The 24,492-nt window shown below is 37.8% G+C and overlaps 1 protein-coding gene across 7 annotated transcripts in view; it reads left to right on the top strand.

Annotated features, from left to right (window-relative positions):
- The window catches only part of STAU2 (staufen double-stranded RNA binding protein 2), a 305,621-nt gene that overhangs the window by 177,684 nt on the left and 103,445 nt on the right, over positions 1 to 24,492 (top strand). For 6 of the 7 annotated variants that reach the window (XM_055546281.1, XM_055546279.1, XM_055546280.1 and 3 more), the window contains one exon: positions 6,262 to 6,375. The exons of the other annotated variant lie outside the window; for it this stretch is intronic. In XM_055546281.1, the coding sequence (XP_055402256.1) occupies positions 6,262 to 6,375 (114 nt within the window). The remainder of the gene's footprint in view (positions 1 to 6,261; positions 6,376 to 24,492) is intronic. 7 annotated transcript variants of the gene reach the window in all.

Raw genomic sequence — 24,492 nt, 5'->3', positions numbered from 1 at the left:
CACCAGTTTGGCTGTGCTATGTCTAGGGTTGTTTTTAATCCTGCTTGGGATTCATTTAGCTATTTAGATTACCATAATGTTTCTCATTAGTTTTGAAAGATTTAGGGCTAGTTTCTGTTTGGTTTTTTGTTTTGTTTTTGTTTTTTTTTTTTTCAAAAATTTTTTTTTGCCCTTTTCTTTGTCTTCTCCTTTCGGGACTCCAGTTATGTATGTGTTGAGCCTCTTGATATTGTCCTGGAGGTCTTTGAGACTATTTACAATTTTTCACCATCTTTGGATTATGTAACTTTGGTTGATTTTCAGATTTACTGGTTCTTTTCTCTGTCCTCTCCAATTTGCTGTTGAGCCCATATAATAAATTTTTCACTTCAGTTATTCTGTCTTTTTGGAAATGGGGCTTGATCTCTGGGTTGGGAAGATCTCCTGGAGGAGCGCACAGCAACACACTCCCGTAGTCTTGCCTAGAGAATCCCATGGATAGAGAAGGAGCCTGGCAGGCTACAGTCCCTAGGGTCGCAGAGTCGGACACAACTGAGCGACTAAGCACAGCACGTTGTATCTGTTTGATCTAACATTTCTATTTGATAATTTTTCAATTGGTGATGCTATCTACCATCTCATCCTCTGCCACCCCCTTCTCCTTTTGCCTTAAAACTTTCCCAGCATCATGGTATACAGAGTGCCTATATAACTTATTTTCCTTTGACCTTGGAGAAAGTTTTCCTTGTTAAAAAGTTATTTCTTTGCAAAGCCTGTAGATTTTCATGTAGCTTGTTTTACTTTTGTAAATGGGTGTGTGTGAGTGCATCAAAGCCTGAGTACAATCTACAGAAGAGAGGAACTTCTTTTCTGGTAGATGTGTAGTAGACTGTTAAAAATTATGTGGTGTTTGGTTTTGATGGAAGTGAAAGTGAAGTCGCTCAGTCATGTCTGACTCTTTGTGACCCCATGGACTGTAGCCTACCAGGCTCCTCTGTCCATGGGATTTTTCAGGCAAGAATACTGGAGTGGGTTGCCATTTCCTTCTCCAGGGGATCTTCCCCACCCAGGGATTGAAACCGGGTCACCCGAATTGTAGGCAGATGCTTTATTGTCTGAGCCACCAGGGATGTAAAACTAAAATAATTCTGTGTGTGTATGTATAATTTATATATTAATTGGCTGCCTCTTTAGACCTTCACTGGCATAGTCAACGAAGCAGAAAAGCAGTGAACAAAGATTTAGGATTTGTGTCATGTACAAACTCACCACTTAAAGTAAGAATGCAATTATCTTCCTTAACAATACTGAGAACACATCTGTTGTTGCATTTGTTAGACAGTTTTTTTGTGTGTGACTTTATACTAGAAATAAATCTGTACATCATTGCTGGATTTTGTATACCAAATAAAGCCATGTAATTTTCAAATCTTTTCCTAAGCATAGAATTTCCAAAAGAGAGAAAAGATAATTACAAGTTGAGGCTCAGTCTGTATAATGTGATTTCATTCATTCACTTATCCCTTTAGAGGCATTAATGTGTCAAGCATATTGTATGCAGAATAAAATAGATTACTCATCCAGCTAAAACACTGGTACATGACTGAGCATGTTAAATATATGTTTACATTTTAGTTATAAAGGCCTTGACTTTAGTTATGAAAAGTATTGAGGAAATAATTATACATCATGTCATATCTTAATTTTAAACATTATTATGGGATGTGTTATTCTAATACTATTATTTATTTTAATGGTAACTGTGAGCTAGGCATCATTCTAAGTACTTTTCCTGGGGGAGCTTCTTTTATTTATCACTTATAAATTTGTTCTAAATAGATAACAGTGTGGATTTGTATTACTGCCTGGGAAAGTGAAAGTGTTTGTTGCTCAGTCATGTCCAACTCTTTGTGGCCTCATGGACTGTAGCCCGCCAGGTTCCTCTCTTCTGTTCATGAGATTTCCCAGGCAAAAATACTGGAGTCGGTTACCATTTCCTTTAAGGGATCTTCCCGACCTTGGGATCAAACCTGCGTCTCCTGCAGTGGCAGGAGGATTCTTTACTATTGGGCCACCTGAGAAGCGCCCCCCCCGCCAAAAAAAAGGTGTAGTTAAGAAATGTTTATTACCAATTTACTGTACATATTTATCACAGAGTATTGTTTTAAGCTTTGCCAAGAATATGCTGATTTTCATGTTAGTAAAAATTTAGATCTTTTGTACAGCTAGTGTGCAGACTGCAAGAATCAAGCATGTTTGGAATATTCTAAGATCTAGTACTAAATTGCCACCCTTCAGCTCTTTGCTGTCTTCACCTCTCCTTGGAGGCAATAGCTACAATGTGATCTCTGCCTGCTGCTGTGGAGTAAACTCATGAATGGGAGGTGTGCTCATCAAACATGTTTTCTTGACACAATGATGATGTTAATTATCAGACATCAATGTTCAGACCTTTATCTTAACAATCTACTGAGTAGCTTTCTTTAAATATGGACCTTTTCTACACTCTTCATTTTTGTCCCACAGCAGGTGACCGGTAAAAATATGTAACAGACATGCGGTTAACCATTTCCCTGATGAGATTAGTAAAATAGTAGTCCCACATTAGGGAATTTTTCAACCTCTGCAAGTAACAATTTGATTCAACTTTTTTTAGAGGTAGGGGGTATAGAATTAAAATTTTTCATTTGAATGGTCCCTCATGTTTTCAGAAGGGCATGAAAAATTCACATATCTAGCTTTTTATGTAAGTTATTTTATAGCTTATAGTATTTTCCCTTATTTCATTTTTTTTAAGGAATGAGGATATTATTCAAATCAAATCAAGATTTGCCATTTAAACATATCACAAATTGAGGTTTGAATTCTTATTTCTTAAGTTATCTGAATATGAGTCTCAGACACAAATCACTTCTTTCAAGAAGAAGAAATCTCTAGACTGGCAGAAATTGTTAACAGAATGCACAATTATAGCGTCTCATCTGGGTTTATGCGATTACAAATCAAACTAGGAAACTTATTTTAACATAAAAATTATTATAGATTTGCAGATTTCAAAGGAAGCTGCATTATTTAATTTGCACATATTGGAATTTCTGACCCATTATTTTTAGTGGAATATTTTTTGTAAGCCCGAGAGAAAGAAACAAAATGTCAATTTGCTGTGGTCAATGGTGTTATAAATCCAGAACTACTGCTATAATAGTGTAAGAATCAAGATGAGTTGTGTACATTTTAGAATACATAAGACAGCAAAATGATATCATAAATAGTAAATCTTAAACAAACATAGGAGATGACTTCTGTAGTTTTCTAAAATTATCTTTTTTCATTTCTCTTTGATCAAAATCAAGATTATGACACTGGAATATTATCATTGTACATTGGAAATTTTAGGACCACATTTGTAGAAACAACTGTTTTGTTGTAGCAGAAATATTTCACCCATCGATCCTGAAGATTTGTACATTGTAGAATGCAGTGGGATATTATTACCCTAATTATTTTAGAGTTCTAAGATTCCTGGTTTCGCTAATGCTTTGAATCATCGGAAGCATTTTTAGAGTTAGAAAGGTGAATTTTAAAATGTCATTCATACATTATTCTCCTTTAGAAATTCACAGTTTTATGAACTCTAATGTTTCTATGTCCAGGAAGAGAATAACTGAAGAGCCATATCCAACCTGTTTTATTAGTGATTGATTATGTAAAATATGATTCTTTCTTAAGGCCTTTTGTCTGTATATTGTAACTTCTTATTTAATTTGAAATCGTGTCCTCAAGCAGTAGTTTCCTATATATATTTTTTTACATATTTTTATCTGTTTGGAGGGAGCAGTCTCAGTGCAGTGAGGGTATAAACCTGGAATGATTTTATTTCTCCAGCCACCACTGTTCCCCATGATCGGTAATATCTCTCATTTGTGTTTCTTTTTATATTTGGCAAATCCCGTGGTTTTCTGGTCACCTTTAGTTTTGAAAAATTTAGTGCAGTTCACTGTAAAACTGCAAGTTCATGTTCCCCCCCACCGCCCCTGCTCCCCCACTGCCAGCCGTCCGTTTTGGCTCAAGACTCATAGGGGAGGAAGAGTATGCGGTGATTTCTTCTTGTCTTCCTCATACTCCAGCACCTTTGAATATTTGTGGTTGGTGGACTGGGGACTTAATCTGCTTCTGAGACATGTTCCTCCACATTCTACCTCTGTTTCAGGCCTAGTCACTCCTCTGATGGAAGCCCTGCAGAATGAGGAGGCTAACAGCCTAGTTTCATCCATTACTGGTTTCCATGTAGATGATGTTTACTTTTTTTTTTTTCCTTTGTTGAAGTATAATTGCTGTGCAATATTATGTAAGTTGCAGGTGTGCGATATGGTGATTGACAATTTCTACAAGTTATACTCCATCTACAGTTATTGTAAAATACTACATGTTTTTCCCAGTTCCCTCCGTCCCTGAAGGGCAGCTATGTTTCCTTTGGACTTTACCAGTGGTCCATGCCCCTAACCTTGTTCTTGGTAGATGTCACTTTGCTTGGCCTGAGTATCCCTTTGGCTTCTGCTGAGACTCTTTTTCATTTAGTCCGACACGTATTGTTCTACCAATATTCAGTGTCTGTAGGATGTCTTAATATTTTACAGGATATTGCAGGCTCATGGTGAGTTAGAAGAAAAGTTAAATCTTTCAGTCCTAGTATCCAAGCCACTGATGGAAATGAAGTTTGAAATTTATTTTTTGGCTAGAATTGTCTTGTGCTCTTTTTGTCCTTCCTAATTTTCATTTATCTAGAAGAAAAAAATAAAGCTGCAGTAAGTTTGCTGACATATGAGCGTGTTCACTATCAGTTTGGGTATTTGGGAGAGTGTCTTGTCTTTCATATAGACTTTCAATTGATGTCAAAAGGTGATTATATTTCATTTTAAAAAGCATGTTTTATGATAGTACTATATCAGACATAATATTTTAACTATACCATAAATGGTTGTGAGCTGTAGCTATTATAGTGTCACCATTGATTGACTTTTGCATAAACCTGTTATGTGGTAAGTTTCATTTCCATCCCCCCTCTCATATTTCACTGCCGCATGGTAAACAACAGGCCCACATTCTTGAACTCGTACACTGAGTGAACTTTTAATTTGCTCAGGAGGTACAGTGAATTCGAACTGTCATCAAATCCTTTTCCCCAAAGTTAATTTGGAAAAAATATTTTTATAACAAAATCTTTAAAGTGCTTTGGAAACAAAGCTTTGTATGTTGGCTTGATTTGAACCCTAAACTACTTTTTATAGATTCCAGGAAGTTTCCCTGCCTTAAGGGACACTAATGGCGAATCTTAACCTTACTGGTTTAAAAATGATATTAAACCATTAGATGAGGATTTATATCATCATTTTCTGTCAGATCCATATTATAACTGTGTGTGTGTATATATATATGTATGTTTGTTTATCACAAAAGCAACAGGATTTTTACTTTATTAGCTTAGAATTAAACACTGCTTGATAGAACTTTTTTGAAAGTAGATAAATGGAAGGATGGAAATTTTTCCATTGGGCAGATGGACTCACATTCCCCCACATCCACCCCCATACCTTACCTCTGATAGAGTGTCTTACACATGGTTTTAATAATGGTTGGTTGTATTCAACTAAAAGAAAAATAATATTATAGTGACTTTATTTTGGTCTGTACATTATAAGTCATTTCAGTTTAATTCATTTTGATTTTAATGTCAAAATTCCAGACAGACATGGTATACTGAGATACATACATACATACATATATATGTATATGTGTGTGTATATGGATAACATTGGTTTTATAGGGACTATAATGTAGAAATAGAAGAATGTCAGACCAATCAAGTGGCGGTCACACACACGTAGAGTCAAAGATGAGGAAAATTCAGGTTGACAAAATTTTATTGGATTCAAATGAACTTGACTTATATTGACCCTAGAGTCCTTTATGCATTATGAAAAGTTGGACAAAAAAGATGAGTGTAGCATTTAGTTGTGAATTTTTCTTCTGGCTGTACTAATGTAGAGCACTCTGCAAAGCATTTCCTAATACTCTTTTAAAGAATATTAATATAAAATATTAATTAAAATTAATAGAGTCTCCATAGATCTTCGAGTCCCAATAAGGTTTTAAATATTTGAATTGTGTTCTGCATAAGTTACGTGAATTTCTTCTTGAAAGCTAGAACCTTTGCAAAGGACCAATTGCATCTGGCTCCCTCTTACTGGTGGCGTTCAGCAGCTTGCATGTGTTCTGTTATAGGTGCACTACTGTGATAGACAGAGTGGCAAAGAGTATGTGACCTGTCTGACATTAGCCCCTGTGCAGACAACCTTCCATGCTATTGGAAGCTCCATTGAAGCCAGCCATGACCAGGTACAATGTGCCACTACCATTTTGCTGTGCTATGGCCCAGCTAAGACATCCCAGACCATCAAAGTGGAAGCTATGTGCACACATACAGCTTTGCTCACCCTAATATATCAGCCACTAGTGCCACTTACTAGACTTTTGAGAAATCAAAATTCTGTGTGTGTGTATGTGTGTTGGTAACCTGGTATCTTAGGAGATGTCTATTATTTTAGACTTCTGGTTTGTGATTCATTATTAAATATAGAATTCTCTTATAAGGAAGAAGTAATGGCCCTATGTTATTTTTATTTTTAATAATTACATATGGAAAGAAGGGTCAGCAACACAATATAGATAACATTGGAATCTCACTACGATAAACTCACTAAGATACATATGACTTAGTTCTATTGAAGAGAGTTTCATGTTACAGAATATAAAATAACTGAGTAAACTTTTACAACCATCCATTTATTCTCATAACTTGGGATATTATTAAAATGATGTTCCAGTGTTGTTTTTACTTTTAAAAGTTTTAATTCTGAAATAAAGCTAAAAATCTGAAAAGTGTATTTTCTGAAAAGACAAATGCCTTTGTTTAGACAGCAGCTTGAGAATCCATCCTGTTTATAATACATATTTTCAATTAAAATAATCATGAGATTAGACTAAACTAATGATCTAGGTCATAGAATTCTAGTTTGGAGTCAAAATAAATAGACATATAGAGCTTACTGTATGACTAACCAGCTGTGCTTTTTAAATTAACCATTTTCATGCATAACATTCATAACACACTTTCATATCTTTTTCTCAGTAAATTTGAGAATTTCTAATAGTCTTGCCTTACTCTTCTTTTCTAAGTAGTATCGTTGCATGAAAAGAATGAAAGAGCATAATAGTGTTATCTTCTCAAATACATGGTTTATTGTCCAGCCCAAACAAGACCTAAGAAAAACATTCCTAAGGGCATACCTTTGTAGTTCATGATGTCCCTGACATTATGGATTTCCAGTCATTATTTGCTTGGTGACAAGGCATTGTGGTGTTTCGGAAGGAGCAATAATCGAATTGTAACTAATCTGAGTGTTAGTTACTAACCACAGCATACATAAGCTGCTACAGCCACCTGGGTGAATACTGTCATCTCTTTGGGACTGTTTCCAAGGATGCCAAGTGAGGGAGTTGAGTTAGTTGACTTGCAAGATTCATTCTAGTGCTGCCATTTTACAATGCTCTTAAGTAATCTTTGTGCTCTTGGTTGAATGAGCCCAGTCAGTTATTAACAGATAATAGCATGCCAGTCTGGGAAGCAGCTTAGAGGTCTCGCCAGTGCTTCTCAGGGTTCAGCACTGATATTAGCTCCAGCTGCAGAAGAGACTATAGCAGGGCTTGGAGGCACAGGGTCTGACCTAGATAATGGAATGTTTTGTGTTTCCCTGTATAAAACTGTAGCTGAGCTATATGTCGGGTGCCACAGAGGCATGGTATGAATGGTAGACATGGTTCCTGCTCTTATGGAGCACACACTCCAATACTTTCACCCCTCTGAATAATTTGCAAGAAGTCTATCTGCTGCTTATCCAACACTATATATTCACTCACGCCAAAAAACAAAGGGCAACAGCAGCATGAGATATCCATCCTGCAGAGGTCTCTCCTTAGGCAAAGTAAATAAATAAAAGCAGTCTCAGAAACCCACACACTTGAGAAGAGCAGCTCACTGTTGGTAGAGGTAGCTTGTTGCTATAAAAGAGTATTGGACTGGGAATGGAGACCAGAATCAAACCCAACATTGCTGTGAACTAGCTGTGGGACCTTGTCTCTTCACCTCTGAAATTTGGCTTCCTCAAGAGTCAAATAATGAGGCTGGTTCAGGCTTGTACCAAGTCCATATATGTGGCTATGTATACCAAGTGGCAGGGCTACAGTTAGCCCATAAGGCATTTTTACAAATTAGAAAAAAAAAGACACCTCTGACTCGAAGCGTGCAATAGAAAACTGTCATAATAGACAAATCCACAGTAGCTACAGTGCAAATGCCCTCCCAGTCGTGATGTGTCGTGCACAGCCTGCGCGACTGTACACAGTGGTCTTAGTCTACATTTATCTGGAATGTTAGTTACTCAGTGGTAAGTAAATAGAGATTTTTATACTACAGGAAATACAACTACATTACAGGGGACAAATTTACATGAAATTTTAAGATAAAAAAAAGAAAGACTTCTAGGAGATAACGTCAAATGGATGGGCGGATAGACAGATGCATAAATGGAGCCATGACTAGAATGACCATCCTGTTTATCAAGCACTCTGCTTTGGTGGCCTCAGAGGTGCAAAGTGGGGGTGGGGGTGTGATCAGTGCCCCTGCCTTGTGCTTGGGTAATTGGGCTTCTAGAGGAGAGCAGACACAGACTCTGCTCCACGTCTTCTGGCTTTTCTACATTGTGTTGCCATTTCCTTGTACCGAGGGTCTGTCTGAGCAAAAGTTACTCCCCTCACCATACCAAAAGCGTAGGCTGCAACTCATCAGGTGAAAAAGATGGGCCACTGAATGCTTTTCACCTATTTTATTCTGTGTGTTTTTGTTTTGTTTTGTTGTAAATACTAGAAAACAAGAAAGTACTTTAAAGCAAGAAAAATTACTAGTACTTAATAAGTGTTTTCTATTCTTAATTCATCTGAACCACTGCAGTTGAACAAGAGAATAAGTATTTGGAAAAAAAAAAAGAGTATATGTAAAATTTAATGGCAGTCCTTCCTAGGAAACTCAGATTGTTCTTATGTATATAGAAAATGCGGGTGAGAAATGGAAGACGTCTCTAGCCTTGAACCTTTACAGCTCTCCTCCTCCTTCTTCTTTTTTGGGTGTTGGAGCTCCAAGTATTTGTTTTAGATTGACATTGCCGACATCATCAAGTATCTTAGTACGGACTTCGCTCACTGTGATACCTCATTTTTAAAAATTAAGTTCTGTTGTAGTATAGTTGATTTACAATGTTGTGTTAGTTTCTACTGTGCAGCAAAATGAATCAGTTATACATATACATATATCTGCCCTTTCTATTCCCACATAGATTATTACAGAATACTTTTTTTTTCCTTTTTTTTTTTAAATTTTATTTTATTTTTAAACTTTACATAATTGTATTAGTTTTGCCAAATATCAAAATGAATCCGCCACAGGTCTGAGTGGAGTTTACAGCTTGTCTTCTTATTAAAAATAAATGTAACTCTAGAAACCCAGTAAAGTGGAAACTGAATGTGTGGTATACCAGTGCATTCCCCTCTCTGTACCAAGAGTAACAGGGTGGGGAACAGTAAGTGAAATTCTCTATCAAGGTCAACATAGATAAGCAAAATAGTCGGGAAAGTATCTATATGCTGGTGATATCCAATTGTACAGAGCTCTTAATTCTCCCTTTCCCCCATCCCAAACCTGCTCTTCCCTCTTTTTATCTTTTATCCCCTTTCTCTTCTATCCATCCTGGTAAATGACCATCTACCTTGTTGCTCATGCCACGCCGTTTGAAGCATCCTTGCCTCCTCTCTCCCCTTCACGTGCTGCATCCAGTCCTAACTTGTCTTCCTCTAAATTACATCTCCAATCCGAACACTTTTCACCACCTCCAGCATTACCATTCTAGTTTAAGTCAAGAGCATTTTTAACCCAGACCACTACAGTAGTCTCTAAACTGGCTGACCAAAATTATTTTTAAGATACTCATATCATATTGCTCAGCTGCTCAGAAACTTCCATTGGCTTCTCATCACACCTGTTGTAAACCCAAAACTTTTGTTATGGCCTCCCAAGTTCCTACGAGATGTGGCCCCACTACCTCTCCAGTTTCAAATCCTGCCACTCTCCTTTTCACTCTGTCCCAGTCTCACTGGCCTTGTGGCCAGTTGCATCATAATAGATGAAAGAAACTAGACTCAAAAGGCTACATTCTGTAGATGTGATATATGTGCTGTTCTGGAAAAGGCAAAACTATAGAGATAGAAAATACATCGATTGTTGCAGAGGATGGCAAGGGACTGACCGTGGTGGGGAGGGATTGACCATTTATCGTCATGGAGTTTTGGGGGGTGATTGAGATGTACCATATCTTGATTGTCGTGGTAGAAGCATGACTGTGTACATTTGTCAAATTCATAGGACTGTACACTCAAAGACGTAAATTTTATTATATGCAGATTACACCTCAATAAACCTAACTTTAAAAAACCTCAGACTCATTATTTTATCAGTTACTCATGTGGTATTGATCCCAGGGAAACATGGAAGGATGTCATCCCCTTTCCTATGTTCTCTTGAGTGTTGGGTCCACCTTGGGAACATGCTGTGTTTAACTAATAGCCTGGGTTAGAGCTCCTCTGAATACCAATGGTTGATTAAGGCCTCCTAGAATAATTATTAGTCTCCAAAAACTGGTCTGAGCCTGCCCCTGTCTGACTTTAGGGAAAGGGTCTGTAGGCCAGTGTTTCCCACTTGGGAACTCTGAATTCTCATCCAGGCAGTGGACAGCCTCATTCAGGGCAGTATCTGCTTGGAGGTCCCCACCTGTTTGGGTGAGAATGTTCTACATGTGTTTGCCTTATTCGCCATAAGAAATGTGATATTATACATTCACATTAGTTTAGAATGTTTAATTGTCCAGAATATAAATATAGTTTAAATTTATAGGTGTTGAGTTTTGTTTTAGAAACATTTGTTAACAACTATGTAGGAATCCTGCACTAGATATGGGAGCATCCAAAGATAACTGCCTTAACAGTCCTTATAGTAAGCTAGGTAACTTGTTATAGTCCTCTCTGAACCAGTCATCTTGCAGAATTTAAAATTTATAGATCATATGGTGATATCAAGTACCATCATCCTTATTCATAAGCCAAATTTAAAAAAAAAACCCACTTATTTGTTAAGATTGAGCTAGTGAGGATTTTGGTCAGTATTTTTCAGAATATCTTATTTGGAAATTAAATTTATATTGTAGAGTATATATTAGTAAAAGCAAAAATAATACTGCAGAAAGATTTTTAGAATATCCTGTCTTGGTATAACTCAGAAGATGCTATCCGTCCTCTCTCCTGGCCTGATACCCTTCTATATCTTTGTATATCATTCCAAGATGTTCCTGAGTACCTCTCCCTCTCTGTCTCTGAATTACATCAGTCACCTTCTATTGCAGCCTCAAAATCATAAACTTACTTACTTGTTTGTATATTTTCTATCCATTTTCATTGAGACTCATTATTAATCTCACCAATTTCACAAATACTGGGTAAGCAAGATTAGTCAAAATACTGTAGCTTAATTTCTGGTTAACAGTGTTACCACTGCCTACCTTAATTTTTTCAGATTAGCTCTGAAACTCACCTGCTTTGTATAACTGAAAGAATAAGTTAATAAATCAACCACCTAACGAAGCACTAACTACCCAATGAAGTGTAACCTGTCTGCTTATATTTGCTGTAAGCTGACCTGTAGTCATTATCACTAAATGAGATTATCTTACAGAGCAAATGACAATGCATATTTAACACATTACTTAGAATCTTAGAAATCAATGATTTTACAAGAGAAAAGGAACACAAGCCAAATTTATTTTCTTTTTTAAAAAAAATTAAGGTGTATTTTCAAGTGTACAACATAGTGATTCACAATTTTAAAGGTTATACTCCATTTATTGTTTTATAAAACATTAGCTATATTCTCTGTTTTATACTGTATATCCTTTTAGCTTATTTATTTTATGTTTAATAGTTAGTACCTCCTAATCCCTTACCCCCAGCTTGCCTCTCCTCCCTTCCTGCTCCCCATGGGTTATTACTAGTTTGAACAATAACCAGATTTATATATAATGTGTTTACCGTGTACTAGATACTGTGCTAGACCCAACTTACATTATTTAATTCTTCTGATAACTTGATGAGGTAGAAACTGTACCATTTGCTTACTTGTTTCACTTGCTATATTGCCTTTAAGGGTTTATGTCCAGGTTAGTAAAATCAAGTGTAGTTGTTCTCAATACGTGTGCTTTGACTAGAATTCAAGGCAGACTTCTCAACGAAAGGGCAACCGTTAAACTGAGAATTTACAAATCTTAGGAGTATTTTCTTCTACTTTTGATTAAATCCTGTTCATAGTTATTTTTCTGACTAATTACAGGTCTCTTTGAGTAATTGGGGCTTCCCTGATAGCTCAGTTGGTAAAGAATCCATGGTTGGGAAGATGCCTTGGAGAAGGGAAAGGCTACCCACTCCAGTATTCTGGCCTGGAGAGTTTCATGACTATATAGCGCATGGGGTCTCAAAGAGTTGGACACGACTGAGCGACTTTCACACTCACACACTCACTTGAGTAATTGTGTCATAATGTCTTACAGTTGTATAGTAATGTAAAATTAAAAGAGAAAAATACTTGACACATACTATCTAAGTATATGCTATCCCACTGATCAATACTATCACACTGTAGATTGTACACTATGTAAAGAATTTCATAGTGCTTGAGTCCTAAATGATAATACATATACTTCCTTGCTCTTTAGTCTAATGGAGTGTATTAGCTCAGATGCTTTTGGCTACAACTAACAGAAAAACTGACTCATTTTGGCTTAAAAAATAAAAAATCTTGTTATCTCACATAACAGGAAGTTCAGAGGAAGGGTGAACTCCAAGGTTGGTTGATAAAGCTGCTCAGTGATGTCAACAGGGGTTTGGGTTTTACTTCATTTATAAACTCTGCCATCCTCTGCTTTATCCCCTGTGTCATGGAAAGATGGCCATAGTGGTTCTCTGTGTCATTGGTCATATAGCCACATCTTAGAGAAAAAAAAAAAAATGAGTTCTGGTCTCCATCTGTCTCCTTTCTGGGGCAAAGATACCTGTAGTTGGAACTCCTCCTGCCATCTTTCCTTCCCAGCTCAGGCCTGGATTGTGTCTGTGACATGCCCACATCTAAACTAGGCACTGGCAAGAGAAAAGAGATCCCTGCTAGTTTAAATGTTTGAGGTAAAAGGGTTATTGAGGAATCAACGACAAGGACTATTACATGAGGGATAAAATGCCACATAAATAATTTACAATTTTCTAGTGAAAGTGAAGTCGCTCAGTCGTGTCCGACTCTTTGCGACCCCATGGACTGTAGCCTACCAGGCTCCTCCCTCCATGGGAATTTCCAGGCAAGAGTACTGGAGTGGGCTGCCATTTCCTTCTCCAGGGGATCTTCGCAACCCAGGGATTGAACCCCGGTCTCCTGCATTCCAGGCAGACACTTTAACCTCTGAGCCACCAGGGAGTCCTACAATTTTTTTTTTTTTTCTAGTAGACCCACTTAAAAACTAAAAAGAAACTAATAAGTTATATTTTTTTATTTAACCCAATATATCTAAATTATCACTTCAACCTGTAATCAACTTTTTAAATTATTGAGATATTTCATATTTTTTTATACATCCCATTTTGGACTAGCCTCTTTCAAGTGCTCAGTGTGTTAGAAAGGATGAACTCCAAAGGCGTTATGACTCGGTCCTTGCTTGTGTCTCCAGTCTCACCCTTGACCACTCTCCATGTGCCTAACTTGTACTCACACTTTATGCCTTGGAATGTTTGTTCCCACATCTCTTGCTCTCTTGTATCTGTCTTTCTTTGCACTGTTTCCTCTACTGGGGCCATTTGCTCCTTGCTTATAAGAGAGATTTTGTTATGTCCATCAGATCCAGCCAACATGTCACTCCAGTCAATAAGCCTTCTCCAAACCTACTTTTTTTGAAAATTTTTCATTGGAGGATAATCACGTCCCTATTTTATACAGCAGCTTCCCACTCGCTATCTGTTTCATATCTGGTAATGTATATGTTCGGAGAAGGCAATGGCAACCTACTCCAGTACTCTTGCCTGGAAAATCCCATGGACGGAGGAGCCTGGAAGGCTGCAGTCCATGCGGTCGCTAAGAGTCGGACACGACTGAGCGACTTTACTTTCACTTTTCACTTTCATGCACTGGAGAAGGAAATGGCAGCCCACTCCAGTGTTCTTGCCTGGAGAATCCCAGGGACGGGGGAGCCTGGTGGGCTGTCATCTGTGGGGTCGCACAGGGTCGGACACGACTGAAGTGACTTAGCAACAGCAGTAGCGGCAGTGTATATGTTTCAATGCTACTCTCTCAATTTGTCCCACCCTCTCCTTCTGCCACTTCCCTGGTGGCTCAGATGGTAAAGCATCTGCCTGCAATGCGGGAGACCCGGGTTCAGTCCCTGTGTTGGGAAGATCTCCTGGAGAAGGAAATGGCAACCCACTCCAGTATTCTTGCCTCAAGAATCCCACGGACGGAGGAGCATGGTAGGCTACAGTCCATGGGGTCGCAAAGAGTCAGACACGACTGAGCGACTTCACTTTCACTTTCACTCCTTCTGTTACTGTGTACAAAAGTCTGTTCTCTGTGCCTGCATCTCTGTTCCTGCCCTACAAATAGGTTCATCAGTACCATTTTTCTAGATTCTGTTATATATGTGTTAATATAATTGTTTTTCTCTTTCTGATTTACTTCATTCTGTATAGCATACTTTAAGTTCATCCACCTCACTAGAACTGCCTCAAATTCATTCCTTTTTATGGCCGAGTAATATTCCATTGTATATATGTGCCACAACTTCCTTATCCATTTATCCATTGATGGACATCTAGATTGCTTCCATGTCCTGGCTATTGGAAATGGTGCTGCAATGAACATTGGGGGTACATTGTCTTTTTCAGTTATGATTTTCTCAGGGTATATGCCCAGTAGTGGGATTACTCTGTCATCTGATAGTTTTATTCCTAGTTTTTAAAGAACTCTCCATACTTTTCTCCATAGTGGTTGTATCCATTTATATTCCCACCAACAGTGTAAGAGGGCTCCCTTTTCTCCACATCCTCTCCAGCATTTATTGTTTATAGATTTTTTGATGATGGCCATTCTGACTGGTGTGAGGTGATATATCACTGTGGTTCTAATTTGCATTTCTCTAATAATGAGCAATATTGAACATTTTCTTCCTGTGTTTGTTGGCCATCTGTATAGCTTCTTTGGAGAAACAAAACCTACTTTTTACATCATCCCACCATTACATTGATGAAATGATTTTCCCATTACTTTTTTCCTTATCAGTCTACCCCTCTGAGCACTGAGGTCCAGGGTGGTGTCTTCTTTGCCTGAGTGTTCTCTGTGATTTTGCTCTGGTGTGATAAAACTGACAGTGTTAGTCGCTCAGTCATGTCTGACTCTTTGTGGCCCCATGGACTATAGCCTACCAGGCTCCTCTGTCCATGGAATTCTCCAGGCAAGAATACTAGAGTGGGTAGCCATTCTGTTCTCCAGGGGATCTTCCCAACCCAGGGTTTGAACCTGGGTCTCCCACATTGGCAGGCAAATTCTTGACTGTCTGAGCCACCAGGCTCCTCTGTCCATGGGCTTCTCCAGGCAAGAATACAGGAGTGGGCAGCTATTTTCTCCTCCAGGGGATCTTCCTCAGCCAGGGATCAAACCCAAATCTCCTGTGGCTGCTGCATTGCAGGCAGATTCTTTACCACTGAGCCACCGGGAAGCCCAGTTAGGAGGCACTCAATACGTATTTATAGCATGGAAATGAATTTCTGAGAAAATTTAGAATGACTTGGATTTGGTAGGATTCATTTGATAGAACTGAGGAGAGAAATAGAATGTTTGGCCCAGGTTGTTTCCTCTGTTGGTGGCGTTATAGGTACGTATTCTATGAAAGCATCTTGAGGCCCTCCAAATGTGACCTCAGAGTATCTAAATAATCTGAATACATATAACTGTCTTTGGGAATCCATCATAGATCTCCATTAATTTCTTTACTGATCTATTTGTAACTTTGAATTTCTCTAACCTGAGTACATCCTTCTCAGTGTCTAGATTCTTTTTTTCAAGTTCCAACACTGCTTTCTGGTTCTAGCATTTCACAATGTAATCTACACATCAGTAGGGCTTCTCAGGTGGCTCAGTGGTAAAGAATCCGCCTGCCAGTGCAGGAGACACAGGTCGATCCCTGGGTCAGAAAGATCTCCTGGGGAAGGAAACGGCAACCCACTCTAGTGTTCTTGCCTGGAGAATCCTATAGACAGAGGAGTTGGGCAGGCTACAGTCCATGGGATCACAAAGAGTTGGACATGACTGAGTACAGGCACCATTTAAGTCAATATTCACTGAATAGTGTCATGGAGGAGTGCATCCCTCTGAATATAAAGAAGCACGGACTTCAGAGGTTTGAGCCACAACACATAGGGCTTTGTATTACTATAAAGGGCACTTAAAGACTGACGTTGTGTAATAGCAGGCCTCACTGCATTGTCCTAGACATAGCTGCAATAGAGTTGTGGCATTCTTTGTATTACATGCACTCAGTATAAGTTTTGAACTTCACTTTTTCACTTGCTCCACTGTCAAACCACAGTGCTGAGGACCATAGCGTTTTGAAAGAGAAGGTATAAACACTGCCATTGGCAGCTTCTAGGAGGTTCTGGAGCTGCCAAAATTCAACAGGAAACTTGATTTTTGTTTATTTTTTATGAAATAGGATGCTGAGAGAGATACTAAAAAGACACATCAGTCTTAATGTTTGTTTTGGGAAAGTGCTTTCATATTTGTTGTTTTTGTATTTTAAGATATTTCTTTTATCTGAAACTTATCCCGTGATTATAGGAATAAAATTTGTTCTGCTGGCTTTCCATTTGCAGTATAAAATTCCCATATGTTTTTCCTTTATGTTTTGTATGTCAGTAATTAGTCCAGTAGTTCAAATAGCATTTTCGTGTTTTTCCCTTTCTTTTTAAATTTTATTTCTTTTTAATTGGAGGGTAATTGTGTTACAGTGTTGTGTTGGTTTCTGCTTACATCAGTGTAAATCAGCTATAGGTACACATATATCCTGTCTGTCTTGAGCCTTTCTCCTGCCTACCCAGTCCCACCCCTCTGGGTCATCACAGAACACCAAACTGAGCCCCGTGTGTGATGCAGCAGCTTCCCATAGCCCTCTGTTTACATGTGGCAGTGTGTATATGTCAGTGCTACTCTGTCAGTTCATCCCACCCTCCCCTTTCCTTGCTGTGTCCACAAGTTCCTTCTGGTTTTGTTTTTTAGCTGTTTGTTTTTTTATTGAGATATAATTGAAATATAACATCGTATTAATTTTAGGTGGATATATGTATATATTGTGAAAAGATTGCCACAAGTTTAGTAAATATCCATCACCACACATAGTTACATATTCAGTCATACTTCAAAAAATATTTCAGGAGGGAAGGTCACCAGGTAAAGCTTCTTATCACTGGGTAGTTATTACTTAATGGACTAGAACGGGAATCAGGAAACTACAGCCCATGGGCCAAATCCAGCCTACCAGCTGAACTGAGAATGACTTTTAGACTTTGAAATTTTGGGGAAAAAATCAAAAGAAGATTAATATTTAATGAGATAGGGGCTTCCCTGGTGACTCAGATGGTAAAGAATCCGCCTGCAATGCAGAAGACACAGGTTCAATCCTTGGGTTGGATAGATCCCTTGGAGAAAGAAATGTTTACCAACTCCAGTGTTCTTGCCTGGAGAATTCCATGGACAGAGGAGCGTGGTGGGCTACCGTCCATGGGGTCACAAAGAGACATGACTGAGCGACTAACACATTTGTACACACATTTCATGAGATAAGAAAACTACATAGAATTCTAATGTTAATAAGTTTTATTGGAATACAGTCATGCCCACGTGTTCGGTATTGTCTATGACCACTTTCACTACAACAGAAACAAGTAATTACAACAGAGACCTTTAGCCTACAACACCTGAAATATTTACTGTCCTCTCCTTTATAGAAAGTTTGTTGATCTAATCCCGGAACTAGAAGGAAAAAACATCAGGCATGCACTTTTTGAATTTTGTATCAAATGTTACTCTAAACATGGTCATTCAGAGTTCATTTTCTTTCAGAAAGGTATTGTTTTACTGAAAATGTTGCCTGTATTATAATACAGTTAGATTTGGTTGTGAATTTTGGATTTATTTACAATAGAAAGCAGTTTAATTCACTAAGGGAAAAATAATTATCTTTATTCATCAGTATTCACTGAAGCATTGAAAGAAAGTTTACTAATAGCAAAAGGTTACTTTTGTGTCATTTTTGAAATCCCATTTAGAAATGCTTCTTAACTGAGTTTTGTGTGTAGGTTTTAAGTAATAGAGAATATTCTGTTGTTTCCATAATGATCTTTCGTCTCTTCATTTCAAATATATAACCAGTTTCCAGAACTAACAATCAGTTACAGGGGAAGGTAATGGGAAGATTGAATATTATACATTTTATAGTATGTGAAAGTGAAAGTCGCTCAGCCGTGTCTGACTCTTTGCAACCCCATGGTCTGTATAGTCCATGGAATTCTCCAGGCCAGAATTCTAGAGTGGGTAGCCTTTCCCTTCTCCAGGGGATCTTCCCAACCCAGGGATCGAACCCAGGTCTCCCACATTGCAGGCAGATTCTTTAACAGCTGAGCCACAAGGGAAGCCCATACATTTTATAACTGACTTATAATTTTATTTATGCTTAGTGCATCATGACCATGTTTCCAAGAGGTTATATATATCCTCATATTGGACACACAAATGACTTACTAACTTAACCCATAAAATAATTTTGGACTATAGTCAAAACCCACGAGTTTACATTATTGTTTTCTTTTTTTTTCTTGAAATGATGGAAGCATGCTGAGTTGCTTCAGTTGTATCCGACTCTTTGCGACCACATGGACTTTAGCCCACCAGGCTCCTCTGTCCATGGAATTCTCCAGACAAGAATACTGGAGTGGGTTGCCATGCCCCCCTCCTCCAGGAGATCTTCATGACCCAGGGATCAAACCCACATCTCAAGTCTCCTGCACTGACAGGCAGGTTCTTTACCACTAGCACCACCTGGGAAGCTCCCTATAGTGATGAAGAACAACTATTTTCATTAACAGAGAGTGTGAAATTTTAAGTTTTACAAAACATGACTTTGCAGTTGCACCAAGGAAAAAAATATTTTCAATGTGGTTATTTGCTCTGTACTTCACCTTACCTGTAGCTCAGTGTTTCACAACAGATTTATCTCTTTGAAGATAATTTCATGTTTATGATCTCATAGGAGACAAATAGAGTCCAAAAGTGTTTCCTAAAATTTTTCCCTAATAAGTTTTGTTCTGTTTTGGACCTGTATACATATTCCATTTCAGTAGTTCCTTAATTTTCAGTTCAGTATTCTAGTTTTAAATTATTTAAGTAGGAATTTAATATTCCAACTTTTCCTAGGGCTAGATGTTTGATGTTGATTTGAAGATTATTGGGGAAATATCCTAAAAACCTTTCTGTTAACAGTTCATACTGGTGAATTATAACCAGATACATTATTGAGTCAGTAAATACCACATGTGTATAATTGGCTAAATGGATATGAAAGTTATAATGGAGAACTGTTGCCTATATAGACCTTTTTAAAGTGACGATCAATAGAATATAGTTCCCTCGGTCACAAATTTGAGAGCATTATTGCCCACTAGAGGTCACTTTTATAACCTAAAGAGTATTACATTCCTTGTAAACTCAAATTATGGTGTTGTGTATGATTTATTACACTATTTAAAACTGAAAAACAGTCACCTTCTCTCTCTTAGCAATGCACCTTCAATTAAGTCACGCCTCTCCCCATTTCCAAAACTCGTTTTTAAACAGGCAAGTCACTGGTTATTTTTCCTAATTCTCAATTTTATTCTGTCATCGCTAACAGTTATTTGACCTGCTCTCTTTGTTTCTAAGTTGATAGCTAATGTCTCTCCACATATTTTTAAAATACTCTTGGTTCATTGGTTGTTGTTGTTGGTTTTTTTTTTTTTTGCATCCTCTGATAGGAGGAACGTAAAGACATTTTTTAAACCCCCAAATATTTAATGGGTGTAAAATTAAACAATAAGGGCCGACATAGTTACTTTAAAATGTCTCTGTTGCCCTTCATAGCCTGTACAGTGATGTATTACCAGCAAACCTGGTACCTTTGGTAAGAAGCATCATCAGTCTACCAAGACCCACACCTGTAATATTTCTTACTCTAACAGACTATCAACTGATAGGCTTTGTAGCTGGTTCACCTAACCTCATATGCAGATAGCACCTGCTTTTGCATAGCTTCTTGCCATAGTAGGAAGCCATTCCCTCCTCCAGGGGAATGTTCCCGACCCAGGGATCGAATCTGGGTCTCCTGCATTGCAAGAAGATTCTGTACAGTCTGAGCCACCAGGGAGGGATGAAACCCTAGTAGGAAGCACGTAGTAAGAAAATCTCCAGCTCAGGGACAGAGTTGTCTGGCTGCCGTCTCCTTGTTGCTTATACATTTCTGCTTTCTAGACAACTGTTTATTGTGATCTTTACCTAGTGTCCTTACTCTCTGCCTGGCTGAACCTGCCTTACCTTGAACTCTGACTCCTGGTTACTTACATAGGGTCTGCCATGTGTGTCTTGGCCTGCTAGTCCTTTTGTACTCTGATCTTGTACCTCCTAACTGACCCTTGACATTGGCTTCTGACCCTTTCCTATTCTTGTCTGCATTTTGCATTTCAGAGACTTGCTGTTCTCATATTGCTGTCCAAATCCAAAACTGTTCATGATCAATATAAGTCCATCTTATGGATAATATAGTCTATATTCATTATAACATCCAGATTACCAATTTACTTACTGGCAGAACTGGTATTCAGTCTGTACCTCCTGATATAGTTGTACCAAGAGTTAAAGTATCTAATACTTTCATGCCACTTGGCTGATAGTTTCTGCCCCATGTTTCACCCCTATCATCATAGCCTCATGTCTGGGACCTCTGGGGTCCACAATCTAATGGAGCATTTTTGGGGCCAGCATGAGTTTTCAGGTCTCTTTTCTGTTGTTTCTTTTGGTTTGTGTCTGTACCACACTAATAAATATTTTTAATATCGCTCTGCTTTCAGAGATATTTGCAAGAGTTAAGTTCTTCAAGGGAGTAGGAAGGTGGGGGAGATACCCTAAAGTGATCATTTTTCTTGAAAGATTTTTGAAAATGTCCCTGGGAGATCGGAAAGTGTTTTAGTGTAGCATTCAGCTGTCATGTACTGAGCACCAGCTGTGTTTCCACCACTGTTGTTTAGTCACCAAGTTGTGTCCCAGCTCTTTTGCAACAAAGTAGGAAATTCTTCTTTAGCATCTGGTGCTCTACCACTGTACTAGATGCTAAAGAAGTATTTCATATTTTGTAAATAAGGAAAGCCCTCAAATTGAGTGCAATTAAAAGTTAGAGACCCGGTATATGAGAGCTCTCTGTGCTCCTTGCTCCATTTTACTGTGAATTTAAAACTCCTCTAAAAAGTAAAGTATTTAAAAGGTAAAAAGTTGGAGAAGCAGCAACACATATGTAGAAACAGTTGAGTATTGATTGCAAAGCAACATGATTTACTGTCACGAAATGTTTTAAAAATCCATATACATGTATATGAATTTTGGAGTTTGTAGCTTATGGAAATGATCAAGAGCAGAAGAATATTTACTTGATTAAGCTTCTTTTAAGAGTTGATGGACTATGAAGTGAAAGACAAATTATAAGGGCTTTCCATATAGGGAAAACATGAAGGAAAACAGAAGCATGGAAATTGGCGAGGAATACGTGGGTGAAGAAAAACGCAACTTGGTGGAAGCTCCAGGAATAAATCCTCCATAAGACCAAGACCGTTGAGTAAGTTCTTGACAGCTAGATTGAGCAGTATGAATTATATGTTCTTTGCATCAAAGAAGCATACTTCAGTCAGAAGCAAGGGATATTATGATACTGGTGCCTGTAAAGTTATTCTATTAGCCAGATGCAGAATTGACTGTGATAAACATTTCTGTTGTAATTCAAGAATGAATGGGTGCTAATTACCTTGATGGGTGTGACTAAATACAGCATTGTAGACAAAGAATCAGCAGACCTTGGTGACCAGCTGAGTACAGTGGAAAGAAACAGCAATTAAAAATAACATTTAAGGCAAGCTACCAATATGGCATAGTGAGAGCTGAGCAAATCTTCCAAAAAAACAACAATAAACCTGGTCTGAATTGTCAAAAATATCAACTTTAGGACTTAGAAATGGGTCAGAGGCAATCACTGAATTGAGAAATATTTATTGATGGAAAAACTACTGAACTTCAGATGAGAAGGATAGAATTCTTTGGTGTTCTTGCCTGGAGCTGATCTCTTTCCCACCTCTAGGCTCAGCCCACACATTAGTTCTGCAAAGGCAAAGCAGCCATGGAAATCAGCAGTTTCACTGGAGGAGTGGCCTTACTTGATTTAAGTGGAATGTGAAAAACCCATGCCAGTGGCATTGTGAATAAAAGTAAATATCTTAGTAGCAAACCAACAGGAAAGGCTAGCTAGCAGCTCAGTGAAACTGAGCTTATAGTCTTTGACCAATAGACTAGCCAGAAATTTGTTAGAGAGACTTAGAAAATGATACAGTGATAAGGGGCTTCGATAAACTCAACACAGCTGATCAAAGACTTCATACACAAGCAGGAGAGACCAGAGAGGGCTCATGCTATCTACGTATCCCTGGCTGAGTGTACATCCCTGATTTATCTACATATCCCTGCAGAGGAAATGTAAGAGGGCCTGGCAGCAAGTAGAGCCAAAGTAGACCTGAGAACTGCCTGATCTTTGAATGTAATCCCCAACCCAAACACAGATTCATTGTCAGAGAGTAGAAGCTTTGTTGGCTTGGGGTGTTTAAGTACAACCACTGTCCAGTCATTGACTGCCACTAAGCTGTATAGACACAAGAGTTACCCCTAGGAGACTGGGTTTAAAAATAAAAAAGGAAAATAATTTTTTAAAAAACTGAGAAGAGACACAAGCAGCCACATGCTGTGAGGGAAATGGAGTCCACAGATTTAATCTAGGCAAATTAATAAACAAGAAAACCACAGCAACAGCAACAATCCTGGAGAGAAACATTAAAGCCCAGAGTAACTAAAATGCATTATCTAAATTTCTAGTTTTCAATAAAAAATTACAAGATATACAAAGAAAGAAAAGGGTAACCAGTATTCCTTGGAAAAAAGTTGTGGGCCCAGATGTTGGACTCAGCAGACAAAGACTTCAAAGCTGCAGTAATAAATATGTTCAAGGAGGTCAAGGAAACCATGCTGAAAGAATTAAAGGAAAACATAGTGATAATGACTCAACAAATAGAGATTTTCAATAAAGAGATTAAAAAAAAATTTTTAAGGCCAAATAGAAATTCTAGAGGTAAAAAGTAATTGCTGAAATGAAAAATTTAGTAAAGGGATTGGATTCAATAATATATTTGAGATGGCAAAAAAAAGTGTCCATAGGCTTCAAGATAGTTCAAAAGAAATAATCTAGTCTGAATAACAAAAAAAAAACAATAAAAAAATTTAACAGAGCCTCATAAATTGTTTGACAACATCAAGCAACATGTAAAAGGATTAAACACAGTTATCAAGGTTGATTTAACATCTGAAAATCAGTTGTTGTTTACATCATATCAATAAAGGAGAAAAACCACATGATAATCTCTAGACAAAAAACATTTGACAAAATCCGACACCCATTTCTTTCCTTTTATTTAAAGAGTAAAACTCAAAGGTGTGAGTCATTTTTATTCAGCTTAACCAACACCCATTTCTGATTAAAAGCTGAACAATCAAGGAACAGGAGGGAACTTCCTTAACTTGATAAAGGTCATCTACAAAAATATAGCTAATGTCATCTTCATGGTGAAAGATTAAATATTTTACCTTTAAGTTTGGGAACAAAGCCTGCTTTCATCATTTCTACTCAACATTATTCTAAAGATTGTATCCAGTTCAATATGGAGAGAAGGAAAAAGAAAGAGAAAAAAAAAGACATGTGGTTTGGAAAGGAAGAAACCAAACCACCTTTATTTGCAGATGATATGGTCCTGTGTGTAGAAAACCCTAGGGAAAATACAACCAGCCAACCAAACGAAAGCCCTATTAGACCTTAAAGCAAGTTCAGTAAAGTTACAGGATATAAATCAATATACAAAAGTCAATTTTATTCCTGTATA

This window comes from Bubalus kerabau, chromosome 14 (assembly GCF_029407905.1).
Source record: "Bubalus kerabau isolate K-KA32 ecotype Philippines breed swamp buffalo chromosome 14, PCC_UOA_SB_1v2, whole genome shotgun sequence".
Taxonomy (NCBI): domain Eukaryota; kingdom Metazoa; phylum Chordata; class Mammalia; order Artiodactyla; family Bovidae; genus Bubalus; species Bubalus kerabau.
The sequence above is the reverse complement of the archived record's forward strand: the minus strand, read 5'-3'. Positions and strand labels throughout refer to the sequence as shown.